Source organism: Harpia harpyja, chromosome 14 (assembly GCF_026419915.1).
Source record: "Harpia harpyja isolate bHarHar1 chromosome 14, bHarHar1 primary haplotype, whole genome shotgun sequence".
Classification (NCBI taxonomy): Eukaryota; Metazoa; Chordata; class Aves; order Accipitriformes; family Accipitridae; genus Harpia; species Harpia harpyja.
Window position 1 is genome coordinate 27,541,673 of NC_068953.1, and position 14,718 is coordinate 27,556,390.

The following is a 14,718-nucleotide window of genomic DNA, read 5'->3' on the forward strand; positions in this document are numbered from 1 at the left end:
CAAAATCTGGGACCTCCTGGCTCCTGATTCCGTGATCTGATAAATATTTCATCCTGTCCATTATGCTCTACAGCCTATACATACAACATTAACTGATTGCAATGTGTATACAACATTAATCACCTTTGGAGTGTTTCAAGAGGCTCTGTTAAATCAGCCACAGCAGCAAAAGATGCATATATCTGTGGCTCTTGTCTGGGATAGTGGGGAATAAAACCCTATCAGTCAGGGAGTAAAACCAGCCGGGTTCAGACTGGCTGCACAGACTTCAAAGCCTGCTGTGTGAGTTCTTGGAAACACCAGCATTTCCCCACTCAGGGAAGCAGGCACCACCGCTTTGCTCAGAGGGAGCGCACTCAGATGTGCCCGCTGGAATGCAGTTGGTGCTGTCTAAAAAGTTGCTGCTCCCAAGCGTTACTTGTGTCTGGTGGCAACTGCTCCCAGATTCCTGTGCTACTGCTCCATCCATTTTTTGCTTTGTTAGGCTCAAGCATACTCTACGTCTCGGCTGTGGGCCTGCTGGTCTCTGCCTCCCCAACAGTTCTCTAAAAAGGTGTTTGACTATATCCTGAGTTCGCGTTTGAAGCTTGTCAGACTTGTTGCAAGGAGTTACCCTGCAGCATGTAAATGCAAATTCCTTTCTTCTGTGGGGTGTTACTTTTTGTTTTTCCTTTCAGTTCTGATGACCTTCTAGTGCTGCTCAGACAACTTGGTGACCATTTCACTTTCAAACCATGATGCCTGTAGTTATTTCTTCTTGTTTTTATTGCAAGGAACATTTATTAGAAAACCTGAACTTTATTACTTAGGAGTTACACTGTATATACTAAACCTTAGATACATAACTGGGCAGTTAATGGCCTCTGTGAGGTTGGAGTATGTCCAGACATGATGCCCTGTAAAAAGAAGAGTATCAGCATGAAATACTATTTGAGGAGATAGGAATTTTTTGGTGAAGAAGATACATTTAGTTACCTGTATCCCAATTAACTGGTGCATGGATATTTTAAAGTTACCTGAGATTTCTAAGGGACTACTTTATGTGACTGTTTTTACAATTTTTCTGCAGACAGGCAGCCCAACATTCATCAATATATATGAAAATTGTCCAGAAGAAAACAAAACTGTGGGTATGTACTCTCTTTTCCTTCTCATGCATATGCAGAATTAACCAAGGCAGGCTGATTGGAAGAGCTGTCCCTTGGCTTTCCATACAATGGTGAAAAGTGTTCTACTTAGTGGGTCATTTCTAGTTCCCTAGATGAAGGGCAGACAAAAAAGCTTTACAGCTTTTCTAAAGGCCACTAATCTATCTTCATGTCTGCTGGCAGACTTACTTGTTTTACTTGTCATGATACTGTACAGTAGCTCTGTTTTTTTTATTCTCTTTAATACTCTCTGTTGTTTTATTTCCTTACATACCCTTTGAAAAAGGAAGATACTTCATTGCTTATCAGTCTCTGAAAATACCCCTTCCCCCTACAAATGCTCGATGAGACACAAACTATCAGCATCAGGCGGTTGTTCCAACAGAGCCTGTGCCCTTGGTTCCAGCATCACTGGCTTCTCAGTGTGACTGTGCCCTTCCCCTGCCTTGGGTGGCTTTGTGCCCGAGATCAATTTACCTTTAGCAAAACCTGCTCTCTGGGACCCCAGGAGATCACCAGCCTCCATCCCTTTCTGGACTTCCCTTGCCACAGCTGATGCCCTGAGCACATTTCCCCAGCTCATCTCTTTCACTGCACAATGAGGTCCTTTTTGAATTCCCACCTGCACGCTCTAACGTGATCTATTACACTGTCTGCAGGCGATAGTTCAGTTTCTTGTGTTATTTCTGATTTAAGGAAAAGAGAATCAAATGGTTTCTACAAAGAGAGGGTGAACAAATAAAAGAATGAATGAATAGATCTATGAATAAAACGTTTGCTAAAGAGCAAAAATATGCATGCTATTTGGCTAGCTGAAGTGCTATTATTTTCATACCCTGCAGGGGATATTCTGTTAGCCTGTTCCTAGGCTTCAATCTTAACCTGACAGATGTGGCTTTGGCTCTCAAGGCAGAGCCACAAAGCGCCAACCTCCTCCATCTTCCCTGCTCCACCAGAATAGCAAGAGAGAGAATTGTTCAGCTTCCCACAAGCTTTTTTTGTGGTGCAGAGGGGAAGGAAAGGGTTTTGCAACAAAGAATGTATATGGCTTGTATCTCTGTAAAGTCATATGTATTAATTTCTTTTCAATCAGTGGGGGGTTTACTGCTGACATTGAAGCAGAACTGAACCAGTGTGGAACATTTTTGAAAACTTTAGTCTAACTCATTTTGGGTGGTGTACCTTGTGCCTTCTAGCCATAAGGAAAAACGAGTTTATCTGCCAATTTTTATTTTCCTTCTGTATGACTTTAGTGGGATATATAAGAACAACAATGTTCTTGTTTCAGCTTTTACAGTTATTTTAACTTGAGGTTAGAAAAAAAAAAAAAAGAAGGAAATCTGTGCATACTATATACTAATTGCAGGTAATTGTGGTGAAAGATCACAGAAGACAAAAAAAGAGGCAACATTATTGAAGCCTGCCTACAAAACAGATCTTTTTGATGATCCGTGTTACATCAACACACAGACCGTGCAGTCTGCAGTCTGTACAGCCCGTGGTACAGCAACAGCACAGATCCATGGGACCCTTCTGCGTCAGGCCAGTAGGTTCCCATTGCAATACCATATTTTTCTAAGCTTTGAAAAGAGGGGATCTTGTCATCTGTGTACATGGAGAAAGATTTTGGTTTCCCCATAAGAAATATAGAAAAGACGGGGGGGGAAGAAAGCCATCCTGGTTGGTTTTTTTGCTTGTTAAATTCAAGACAAAGGGGATTAAAGAGTAAAAGTAGTGATGGTAAGCAAGCAGAGTAACCTTTTATCTTCTGTAGCTGATTGACAGTCTTTAAGATGATGTGAAAGTTTGGGACTGCACCATACCTCAAGGAAGAGGGTTCTCCTATATGCTCAAGATCTTAACCACTCTAAGGTGGAAGTGGCCTCAGATGCCTTTGCTTCACAGGCAGTAGCATGCAAGGTCATAGTGGGATCGTTATGACCATCTTTTCTCAATTCTTGCATAAGTGACCATTGAATGTCATCTAATAACTTCTAAATCAAACTATTTGATCAGTAGTATCTATTAAATATATGTCAAATTAAGTCTTGATTTACAGACTCAAAGTGGTGGATATCCTTTAAATGACTATATAGTTGCTAGTGATTGTCCTCCTTATTGAAAATACTTTATTTATTAACTTTGCCTTTTATGGTTTCCCACTGACTGTTTTCTCTGTCAGAGCTGGCTCCACACAAGAAAGTGGGCAAAGGACTGGACAGAACTACAGTATAGGAAGTCTGTGACCATTGAGACATTTCCAGCCTGGGGCTGTATTATGCTCTAAAAAGGAACTGGCTATATCCTGAGGAGCCTTGGGTTGCACAATTCCATTGAAGAAGTGGTATCCTCTTATTTTTGTTAGAAAAATCCTGCCTGTGAATCATTTGCAGTCTGCCTGGCTATATCCCAAACCACCCAGTTTTGTTAGTACATTCAGTAATTGTTCATTTTTTCACAACCAATGCATCATGCTGTAATCCTTCCCTTCTGGCTCCGTTGGCCGTGTTGTCTTACATTCCCGCACATAGCTGGAGCCACTCAACATGATTCTCCCAATGATCCATGACAATCTCTTCAGAGCTTGTTAAGGAAGAAGGAAGAACTAGATCTTAAAAAAAAAAAAAAGTGGCTAAAAAAAAAATCTTGTTTTTACAGGCAAGATTTGACTTTTTAATACAACCAAAGAAATACAAACCCAAAACAGTAAAGCATCAGAAAAATTCCTGTTTCCAATCTCTGTTGCCTAGTGACCCAAGGTTTTCCCATCTAAGGTATGGGAGGAGATGGTGTGATAATTTTACCTAATGCACTGGAGGGTTGGGAGCATTCATGTGTGCATATTATTACAGTCTGTAAGGTTGGTTTGATCACAGCTTCAAGACTGAACCATTTGAATTTTTTAAAAGCTATAAAAAATATTGTCTCACATCCTTTTAGGATGAAGTTCTAGGTGAAGTGTCCCATACATTCCCTTTCTTTTAATTTTAGAGTTACCGGAAACTGTTCAGCAGAGTGCCACAAGCAACACAGCTGGTCTCTGTGTTCTGCCACAAATAAAGCAACAGCTAAAGAATGAAGATTGTTACCATGGCAAATTAAACAGGAAAGCAGCAGAGAGCCTCTTAGTCAACGATGGGGATTTTCTGGTGCGAGAGAGCACAACGTCACCTGGTCAGTATGTCCTCAGTGGACTTCAGGGAGGGCAAGCAAAGCATCTGCTCTTGGTGGATCCTGAGGGCAAGGTATAAACATTTCATATACTGAAATTTCAGGGCTGCTCAGATATTTCAGTCAAAATGCATGGGTGCACTCCAGGAAGTAGAACTGATCTGATTCCATCCAGGTTAATTTAAATTTAGCCAGTGACTCCAGTAGGTTTGAAAGTTCAATTCAAGAACTTGTAAGCACCAAAGTACCATGGAAAGGTACAAAGGCTACAAAGAAGTGAGGTACTTAAATATTGTTGTTAGTCCAGGCGCTGATAATTAGTGTATACACTTAATACATCCTTTGAGTCATTATTATGTTGCTAGAAAAATAACTCTAACATTAAATAATGAATTTGATTAGTAACACACTTCTGGATACAGCAAAGGTAGAGCTGGTTTGTTGTCACTTCAATTCTACTTGCTTCTGCTTAGGGCTAGGAGAGCACTCCTGAGTGACGTCTCTCAGGGGAGAGAGTAAATCAGAAAAGCAATTCTCAGTGGGATTTAGGGGAAAAAAATCTCTTTTCTGTGGTGGAAAAAAAAAAAGTTGTTTCATTCCCCGTAGCAGAATCAGCCCAGTTCTACATACAGTCTCTTTAACTTGGTCCTCTGCTTTTCATGTCGTCTAAAGGCAGGTCAAAGGATAGGTCTGAATTGCTGTCTACAGCCTAATGACCCTGCTCCAGAGAGTTCAGTGGCTTAAATGCCTTTTGACTTCAATGTGCTGGGCTCACATCCAACCAGTTATAAGCACAATCTAACCATCAATATATTCTTTTGCTTCTTTCATTAGGTGAGAACCAAAGACCGTATATTTGATAGTGTGGGTCATCTTATTCAGTATCACATGGAAAATAATTTGCCAATCATCTCTTCTGGAAGTGAAGTGAGCTTGAAGCAGCCTGTAAGGAAGGAGAGTAATGTTGGACACATGCAGTATCACAAATAATCCCTTGGATCTCACAAATCCCAAGACAATTTATATCTGAAAACTGTACTGAGAACTGTCTATTATGAAGGCAATTCAAAAAAGTATAGACTGCACTTTCTGCTGCTGTTCCAGAAGATACCCTTTTGTGTGTGTACGTATGAATATATGTATATGTGTATATCTATGTAGATCTATAGAGATCAACAAGCATAGTTACATAGATATATATAATCTTAATCTTAACAAAATTACACCTTCAGAGTGTGAGATTCATTTGTGAGGCAGTATTTTAGACATGCACAAATGTCACTTTCAAGGTCATACTGAATCAGTAACTATTTAAAAGCACAATTAAACCTTTACATGCAAAAGCTCACTTGAATGAACTGCTGGAACATTAGTATGTGCCTTTTAGCATAGAATTATTGGAAACTAATATTGTTTATACTGAATTCGTTTTGGGTGGTTAAACAAACATGTCTAAGCTTTTAACTATTTGCCAAAACAAATAGAATTTGAATATTACTAAAATGTCATCTGCTTTCGATAGACACTAACAATTTTGTTTTGCTTGTAACAGCACTTTACTAGCAAGTAATGTTTGAAATGAATAGCATTCACAATACAGAAAGGTGGTCCAGTTTCTTAGTAATTTTTTATCACTGTCTGACTACTCAAAGATTTGAGATTATGCAACATTTACAAAGTTGAAATTAATATATGTAATATAATTTTGGAATAGAACTTGTTAAAGGACAAGCATGCTAGATCCTAATATTTTTGTCTTGCATATGATTTTACTATTATTACCAATTATTACTGGAGACATCTCTTTTTAAAGGTAGGCTAAATATATTTTCATCGATTACATAGTTGTTTACAAACTAGAGAAGCTGAACAAAACTAATGATACATTTTGAGAGAAGACTATTTAAAAGACTTTGAACTTTGCATGTGCCCTTATTCAGTGTTCTTTCCAAAACAAGATACGGTTTTCCCTTTCTTCACGTAGAGTCCATTTGTTCCTTAACATGGAAAAAAGTCTTTTAAAGGAAACCTATGAATTGTTTTGCCACAATAAATACTCTAAATATGAACAATCCTATATTCAGAGTGAACAGTGATTTCTTGGGTTTCTTGATGAAGAAACAGTGATTTAATAAGTAACTGAAGAAGGCAGGGGGGATTTGGGGAATGAACTGGTAGTCCGGGTGATGGCCTGAGAAAGTTGTCCCTTTAAGATAAGCAATGTCTTCTGGCATGAGCAGGGACATTCTCTCTGTCTCCCAGCCCACCGGCTCTGTTCCATTAGGCAGACAATTGTTGTGGAGTTCAGCAATTGCTGGAAGACTCGACTATAAAAAAAATACATTCTGTTCTTTTGCCTGTGTTCGTGTTAAATGGGACACTGTAGTAAGAGCTCTTTCCTCTAGAAAACAAGAGGCGTCATATACACATAAAATTATTGAAGACATAAGCTTCCTTGGAGGGGAAAATATGATGTAAAGAGCCACACTTAGAGCTGACTAAAAACCATCTTTAATCTTATCCTCAGCTAATAGGCATAAAATAGATTTCATTCCTTGATAATATCATGATTAAAATACTCAATTACCTATACTGAAGCAGTGAGAAGCTTTAAAACATTAGCAGTTGGTTTCCTTGCTAATAGTATGGCATTATTGGTACCTCAAGCCTTCAGACTAGAAGCTCAAGCTTAGGCCTGTTTGATCCTATGCAAGGTTTTCCCCTGTGAAGAAGGCCCCCAGCAAGAGTTCATGCTCAAGCTTTGTGCCACTGCAAGGATAGCTGGCAAGAAACTGTAACTGGAATATTAAATCCCTGCATAGCATCCTATCTATTCTCACGTCTTGCCAAACATCATAATGTGCTTGACGTGACTTTACTGAGCAAACAATGAAGCAAAAATAGCTACTTCTGTGGCATGTCAAGGGGAAAGACCTGCATAGGGCAGTTTTGATTTTTGTATCAAAGCTGAGTTTTATGACAGGTCATAGAAGGAAAATGCGCAGAACTCTTATCTCTATTTTTAGTACAAATTGAAGTTACTTGGGACTAGAATAATAGTGTTTGGAATTGTGATAGTATGAGATCAAAGTTGTATGACTTTGCCAGTCAAGATGCCGACTTGGAGACTTTTTTCACTTCACCAGTTTTCACTTTACTAATGCATAAAAACATCCAGAGCCAGTGTGTGATGATTGGACCACAGTATGATGCAGTCTAAGTCTCCCTCTTTGAATATCACTAACTTAAACAGAAGAAAAAACAGAATCTTTATTTTGTTGCTCCTGCATCTTTTGTATATCTCTGAAGCAAAACTGTGAAGGAAAAAAGCAAAGGGAGATAATTGGGTACTAGTGCAATAAACAAGTATCTCAAAATCTCTTGATGTGAGAGAAAACAAAGAATCCAACTAATTACAGATACAATTCAAACACAACACATCCATACATTACAGACGACAGACATTTTCCTAGAATAAATTACATTCACTCTTCTGGAGCCAGAACTAGGAACTCAGTTTTTGGTTTCTAACATTTATGTGCCTTCACTTAGTTATTAATGCTGCTTTTAGCCTCCGTGGACCAGCCACCTCATGTAAAGTAAACTATCAGCTCCTGTGCAGAAGTCTTAGAAGAAGTAACTATGCTAAAAAAGAAAAAAAAAAATTACTTGGATTTTGGAAAGTTTTCCAAAATACTGTTCTTGAGAAAGTTAGTATGAATTGTCAGGCACATTTAGACTTTTTTTTTTTTTTTAAATTGTTTCAGGCCTGTGAAAATGCCGAGGAGAACTGGTTAATCTCTGTTCTAATGGTTACTAGAAACCCCTGGGAAAAATAGCTAATTTTGCCTATGATGTCATATTTACAAGGCATAGCATGTTCATTCTTTTTCAAAACGCCTATAAATTTCACTGAAACACATTAACACACACATCTGTTTGCTTCCATCAATAAAAATGTTGTAACAAATGACCCAAATGCCTTCCTCCTACCACAGCTTCCATTTTCTGGGGCTAGGGCAGGCAGGCACCATTATTGGTGCTGAGGGCAAGTGTCACCAGATGGAGCTGTTACGTATCTTCCTCATCTCTGAACAAACACTCATTGTTCGAAAAACCTTTAAACCTTTTTTTTTTCTTTCCCCGAATGCTTGCTACAGGCAATTCTATGTAAGAAGTTTGTTCGCTCAGAGAAACTTTTAATTTTTTAAACAGATTAAAGCAAGGTCTCGAAGCAGAGCGGCTCCTTTAGCACAGGATGCCCTGAGGAAGGCTGCCTGGGGAAGGCTGCCTGTGTGCGGCCTCGCTACTCCTGCACTCCCGTGAGGCTTCACCGGGCCAAGGCCGAGTCTCCCCGAAGGGTTTCCTCCTGTGCAAGAGGACAGGCTGCAGGCAGCTCCCTCAGGGGCAGCTCCTCTGTGAGGTGAGGGGCAGTAATTCGTGACAGTCCCCCCCGCCCATCCACGCTGCTGCTCCGAACTGAGAGATGCACGTGCCATCCAGTCAGCTTTCGTCATGACGTCATCCCGTCGGGCTGTGACCTCACGAGGGCATCTCTCCGATAACGCCATCGCGCGTTGCCAGGCAACGGCCACGTCTCGCTGCGAGATGGCGCCTCCGCCGAACACCTCCCCTCGCCGGCCCTGGCGCGCACCCGTAACGTCACGCGGAGACCCCGCCCCGCCGCAAAACGGCCGCAGCCATTGGTCGACCTCTTAGCCAATCAGCTAGCCAGGCATGTTCCCGCGGCCATGCGCGCCTGCTTTCAAACAGTCAGCGGAGGCGGGTTTGCAGTGCAGCCGACCGCGACGGGGGCGGGGCGAGCGCGTCCCGCCCTCCCGCCTTCCTGCGCGGCGAGGCGATGCTACGGCTGCCGGTTGGCGCCCGCGGCTGTCAGTCAGAGCGGCGGGCGCAGGGTTCGGTTGTCACGCGGAAGCGCGGTGGACGCGCCTTTGTCGTGCCGGGGCGAGGCGGGCAGCCGCGGCGCCCGGCGGCTCAGGTGAGTCTCGGTGCTCGGGACCGCGCTCTGCCTCCTCCTCCTCCTCCTCCTCCTCCTCCTCCTCCTCCTCCTCCTGCCCGGCAGAGGCCGGGGCGAAGCCGGCCAAAGAGGCCCCGGCGGGAGGTGCTTCCCGTGCCGTGGAAAACGGCAGTAATCGTCCTCGCCAGCTCCCAGCCCCGCGCCGCGGCCCTGAGGGGGCTGAGGCGGCGGCTGGCGGGCTCGCCCCCCGCGCCCTGTGGCGGCGCGCGCTCCTCGGCCCGCCCCCCGCCCTCCCCCCCCCAGCTCTCCGTGACTGACGGCGGCTCTTGCGGGCCGTGAGGCAGCGAAACGGGGCCGTGTCCCTTCGTCCGGTGCCTCAGCTCCTGGGGTTGGGAAGGGCTTTAAGGAAAGAGGAGAGGGCGGACGTCGGGAGGGCAGGTGGTCGTTTACAGCCGATGCGGGTCTGGGGGGAAGACGGCTGAGCTGCTGTAGCATAGTTCTGTGAGAGGTGTTGCAGGCGGTCACACCGTGGAAGCTGGTATTTTAGGGGGTGCACAGAGACAGGTACTCGCGGTGTTAGGACTCCTGCTAACTGTATTGGAGACTTGCCTTGAATATCAGTGACATTAAACATAATGAAGTAACACATTATGTCTTTTAACTTGGTAATAATGCTCTTGTAAAGCTTACTTTATACTGAGTGAAGACTTCAGCATGTGCTACGCCTGTATGCCCAAAGAATGTGCCATTCTGTAACATATTAATCAACCATTTCTAGTTCATAACTGCCTGTCAGGAGTGTCTCTTCATCAGGAAGTAACTTGTCTTGCAACCAAATGTGGGCCAGCACTTACACACTACAGCTTGCTATGAACTTGCTGCTCAGTGTAGACAAGTCCTCGGGAATCTGAGTCTCTTCTTTAAGCAGTTAAACTTGGAACTGACATGATAGTTTTCCTATTTCCATGATACTTTTCTTATTTTTCCTATCGGATCTATTATCCAAATATGCAAGCAGCAGCGTACTTTCAGTATTTAGTACAAAATATAGTTATTATCTAGAAGTAAATGAAGCAAGATTTAAAAGTGGATGTAACTGTCAATATATATCACACTGTATAACATATGGTGTTAGAACTTGAAGAAAATAATGTCGGGTTGTAAGTGAACTTCAATGATTTAATAATGTCAGCGTATGAAAAGCCCAAATAATCTGTTTTAAGTGCTAAATTTTTAGAAACAAGTAGCATTGGATATACTGAGCTCAAGTGATGAGATAGGTAATGTGCAATGTCTGTTTCAAAAGTGATATTTTTGTGTGTGTTTGGCTACTTAATTCAGGAAGTGAGGGTGGTACTTTTTGGTTCACCCCACGCTTTTACTCATGTATGATGTTTTCCTGTCTTGCAATAGGTTTTGCTGGATACTCAAAAACATTGTTAGAAAACAATGTCCCTTGACTTTGACAGTGGAGCTCTACAAACTCAACATGAAGATGAAGACTATGACCAAGAGGATTATGCAAGAGAACAAGAGGTGAATTTACTCTGAAGGCTTGTGTATCTAGTTTCTTCCCATTTCTCTCTTTTAAGTGTTTTTTTTTTTTAAATAAAAAAAATTGGTTTATGCTGTCTTTGTTAAGAGCAAAAGGGAGTGCAGACTGTGCTTTGCAAGAGTGACATAAAAGTAAAGAGATAGTGAGATGCTGTGTCTTAAGAGCCTTGCAGTGTCATATGTAGTGGCTGGAAGACTGTTACTCTGTGCCTATGCAGTAGATCAAATGGAAGACCCTGGTGTCACCTACATTTTGTATTTCTTGACATCTTTTTACTTATTACAAATACTTAGAAAGCGACAGGTCTCTTACACTTGAAAGTTTGGTTAACTTAGAAAAGAATGAGCCATTTTAAAAATTCTGATTATAAATTACATACTTTAATCTCTAGAAAAATATATTCAAAAGTTTTGGGATTTCTTTGGAGTTGAAATACTTTGGATGTTTCTGTTCTTTTTGTTTCATAAAGAGAATTGGCAAAATATGTGTTTAACGTGAATGTGCATAATGGTTCCTTACAGGGTGGTAAATCATAGAATCATTTCGGTTGGAAAAGACCTTCAAGATCATCGAGTCCAACCATTAACCATGCCCCCTAAACCATGCCCTGGAGTACGCTGTCCACTCGCTTTTTTAATACCTCCAGGGATGGTGAATCAACCACTTCCCTGGGCAGCCCATTCCAATGTTTGACAACCCCCTCAGTAAAAAAATTTTTCCTAATATCTAACCTAAATCTCCCTTGCCTCAACTTGAGGCCATTTCCTCTTGTCCTATCTCCAGCCACCTGACAGAAGAGACCAACACCCACCTCGCTACAACCCCCTTTCAGGTAGTTGTAGAGAGCGATAAGATCTCCCCTCAGCCTCCTCTTTTCTAGACTGAACAATCCCAGATCCCTCAGCCGCTCCTCATAAGACTTGTGCTCAAGGCCCCTCACCAACTTGGTTGCCCTTCTCTGGACACGCTCCAGCAGCTCAATGTCTGTCTTGTAGTGAGGGGCCCAAAACTGAACACAGTACTCGAGGTGCGGCCTCACCAGTGCCGAGTACAGGGGAACAACCACCTCCCTGTTCCTGCTCTCCACACTGTTCCTGATGCAGGCCAGGATGCGATTGGCCTTCTTGGCCACCTGGGCACACTGCTGGCTCATATTCAGCCGGCTATCAACCAGCACCCCCAGGTCTTTCTCTGCCGGGCAGCTTTCCAGCCACTCTTCCCCAAGCCTGTAGCGCTGCATGGGGTTGCCGTGACCGAAGTGCAGGACCCGGCACTTGGCCTTGTTAAACTTCATACAATTGGCCTCAGCCCATCGATCCAGCCTGTCCAAATCTCTTTGTAGAGCCTCCCTACCTTCAAGCAGATCGACCCTGCCTCCCAACTTGGTGTTGTCTGCAAACTTGCTGAGGGTGCACTCGATCCCCTCATCCAAATCATCAATAAAGATATTAAACAGAACAGGGCCCAACACCGAGCCCTGGGGAACACCACTCGTGACCCACCGCCAACTGGATTTCACCCCATTCACCACTACCCTCTGGGCTCGGCCATCCAGCCAGTTTTTCACCCAGTGAATAGTGCACTTATCCAGGCCATGAGACGCCAGCTTCTCAAGGAGTATGCCATGAGAGACAGTGTCAAAGGCCTTGCTGAAGTCTAGGAAAATAACATCGACAGCCTTTCCCTCATCCACTAGGTGGGTCACCTGGTCATAGAAGGAGATCAGGTTGGTCAAGCAGGACCTGCCTTTCGTAAACCCATGCTGACTGGGCCTGATCCCCCTCTTATCCTGGACTTGCCATGTGAGTGCTTTCAAAACAAACCGTTCCATAATCTTTCCCGGTACCGAGGTCAGGCTGACAGGCCTGTAGTTCCCTGGATCCTCCCTCCGACCCTTCTTATAAATGGGAGTCACATTGGCAAGCCTCCAGTCCTCTGGGACCTCCCCTGTTGACCAGGAATGCTGATAGATGATAGAGAGTGGCTTGGCAAGGACCTCTGCCAGTTCCCTCAGTACTCTTGGATGGATCCCATCAGGTCCCATAGATTTGTGAGTGTCCAGATGGCGTAGCAGGTCCCTAACTAATTCCTCCTGGATTAAGGGGGGTATGTTATGCTCTTCATCCTTACCTTCCAGCTCATGGGGTGGAGTACCCTGAGGATGACTGGACTCACTATTAAAGACTGAGGCAAAGAAGGCATTAAGTACCTCGGCCTTTTCCTCATCACTGGTTGCTACATTCCCTTCTGTATCCATTAAAGGATAGATATTCTCCTTGGGATTCTTTTTACTGTTAACGTATTTGTAAAAACATTTTTTGTTGTCCCTTACGATAGTGGCCAGATTTAGTTCTAGCTCAGCTTTCGCCTTTCTAATTTTCTCTCTGTATGATCTAACATCATGTTCATGTCAGGTAATGTCCGCAATATATACTTCAGGGATCACTGTCTAGAGTGTAGGTAATGCAGAGACAAATGTTCAGAAAAATGTGTAGTAGAACAATAGCTGTACAACTTGGAAAAATGCTATTGCAAACATTGTACAGAATCTGATGTCTGTTCCAAAACTTTCTACCCAGATAGAGAATGTTGTGCTTGTGCAGGAGAACAAGTAGTGAAATAATTGTAGGGTTATTACAGTGGGTGAGCGAGAGTGTGCATAAATAGGATTATATCATGTTCCCCTCAACGCTCTGAACTTCTCTGTAAGGAGAGGCTGGAAGATCTGGGACTGTTTAGCATGGAGAACAGAGGGTTCAGGAGGAATCTAATCAATGTGTATAAACACCTGAAGGGAGGATGTAAAGGCAATGGAGCCAGGCTCTTTTTAGTGGTGCCCAGTGACAGGACAAGAGACAATGGGCACAAAGCAGCCTCTTTGGAGTAAGTTAGCAATAGTCCTTATAGGTCATGCATGTTTGAACTGGGGCAAGGTGGGGTCCACAAAACTGTACATATAGATATTTCAGGGGGATGTGACACTTAGCCTGCTAAAAGGAGGCTAAAACACAGGCTCTGCTATGTTCCGTGGTCAAGACATAATCTGAGACTTTCTGCATTAGTTTTAAGTTTTCTGCTACAGGAAATTGGGTGGGGTTTTTTGTTGAAAATTGGAGAGATCTACTGGTAGGAGTGTACTTTGACACTAACTTGAGAATTGAGTAACCCATACCCACATCTGGAGTTCTGTGCTAGCTAACCTGGTAGGCTGAGTTCAGTTTAAATATGAACTCCAATGATGATGTTTTGTGAACTGTGTATGCACTGCTTTCTGTTGACTTTAAGTTTCCAAAGCAGTGCAAGACCAGCGAAACATATGGTGCTTGAGTATGTCCTTGGTTGCAAGCAGGGCAAAGGAAAGGGGATCTTCAGTGAATGATGCTGCCTTGCCTTTCCTGCTTCCTGGAGCTGAGATATAATAAATCTAGAGAATGCTCTAACGATAGGGAAACTTCTTCATGCCACTATTGAATTTCTAGGAACAATCTTTTGGTGCTCTGTTGTCCTGTAGACATTTAGAAAAGTTGTCCTTAACTTCTCGCCTATCCTTTGGTGTTAGAGAGCATCTAAAATAGCATCTGAGAAAACATGATATCTTTAAGATAAACTTTTTGTAGATGGTAGGGTTTTTTTGTGTGTTTGGTTTTTTAACAAAGAAAAGCTAATAAGGTATTTAGCATGGGGCAGCTAATGTTTCTGCTCTTATTAACACATGCTTTGAGTGTTTGGAGAAAAACAGGGTTAGGGTTCAGAAGCTGCATGTAATAACTCTGAATATATTGTGTAGTTCTCAAGTCACCTAATAAGAAAAAGAGAGCGCATAGCTCAGATCTGCAAGAAGTCCAATATGTGGCCCCATATCAAAG

At 42.8% G+C, this 14,718-nt stretch overlaps 2 protein-coding genes across 6 annotated transcripts in view; both read left to right on the top strand.

Annotated features, from left to right (window-relative positions):
• The window catches only part of SHC4 (SHC adaptor protein 4), a 34,368-nt gene extending 27,972 nt beyond the window's left edge, over window positions 1–6,396 (top strand). For 3 of the 4 annotated variants that reach the window (XM_052808365.1, XM_052808367.1, XM_052808368.1), the window contains exons 9-12: window positions 1,070–1,130; window positions 2,515–2,694; window positions 4,140–4,393; window positions 5,154–6,396. In XM_052808365.1, coding sequence (XP_052664325.1) covers window positions 1,070–1,130; window positions 2,515–2,694; window positions 4,140–4,393; window positions 5,154–5,309 — 651 coding nt within the window. In that variant the 3' untranslated portion in view covers window positions 5,310–6,396. The remainder of the gene's footprint in view (window positions 1–1,069; window positions 1,131–2,514; window positions 2,695–4,139; window positions 4,394–5,153) is intronic. The other variant, XM_052808366.1, reaches the window with a different exon arrangement.
• A 2,814-nt stretch (window positions 6,397–9,210) lies between these two features.
• Window positions 9,211–14,718, top strand: part of CEP152 (centrosomal protein 152) — a 33,955-nt gene continuing 28,447 nt past the window's right edge. For both annotated transcript variants that reach the window (XM_052808454.1, XM_052808455.1), the window contains exons 1-2: window positions 9,211–9,318; window positions 10,711–10,833. In XM_052808454.1, coding sequence (XP_052664414.1) covers window positions 10,747–10,833 — 87 coding nt within the window. In that variant the 5' untranslated portion in view covers window positions 9,211–9,318; window positions 10,711–10,746. The remainder of the gene's footprint in view (window positions 9,319–10,710; window positions 10,834–14,718) is intronic.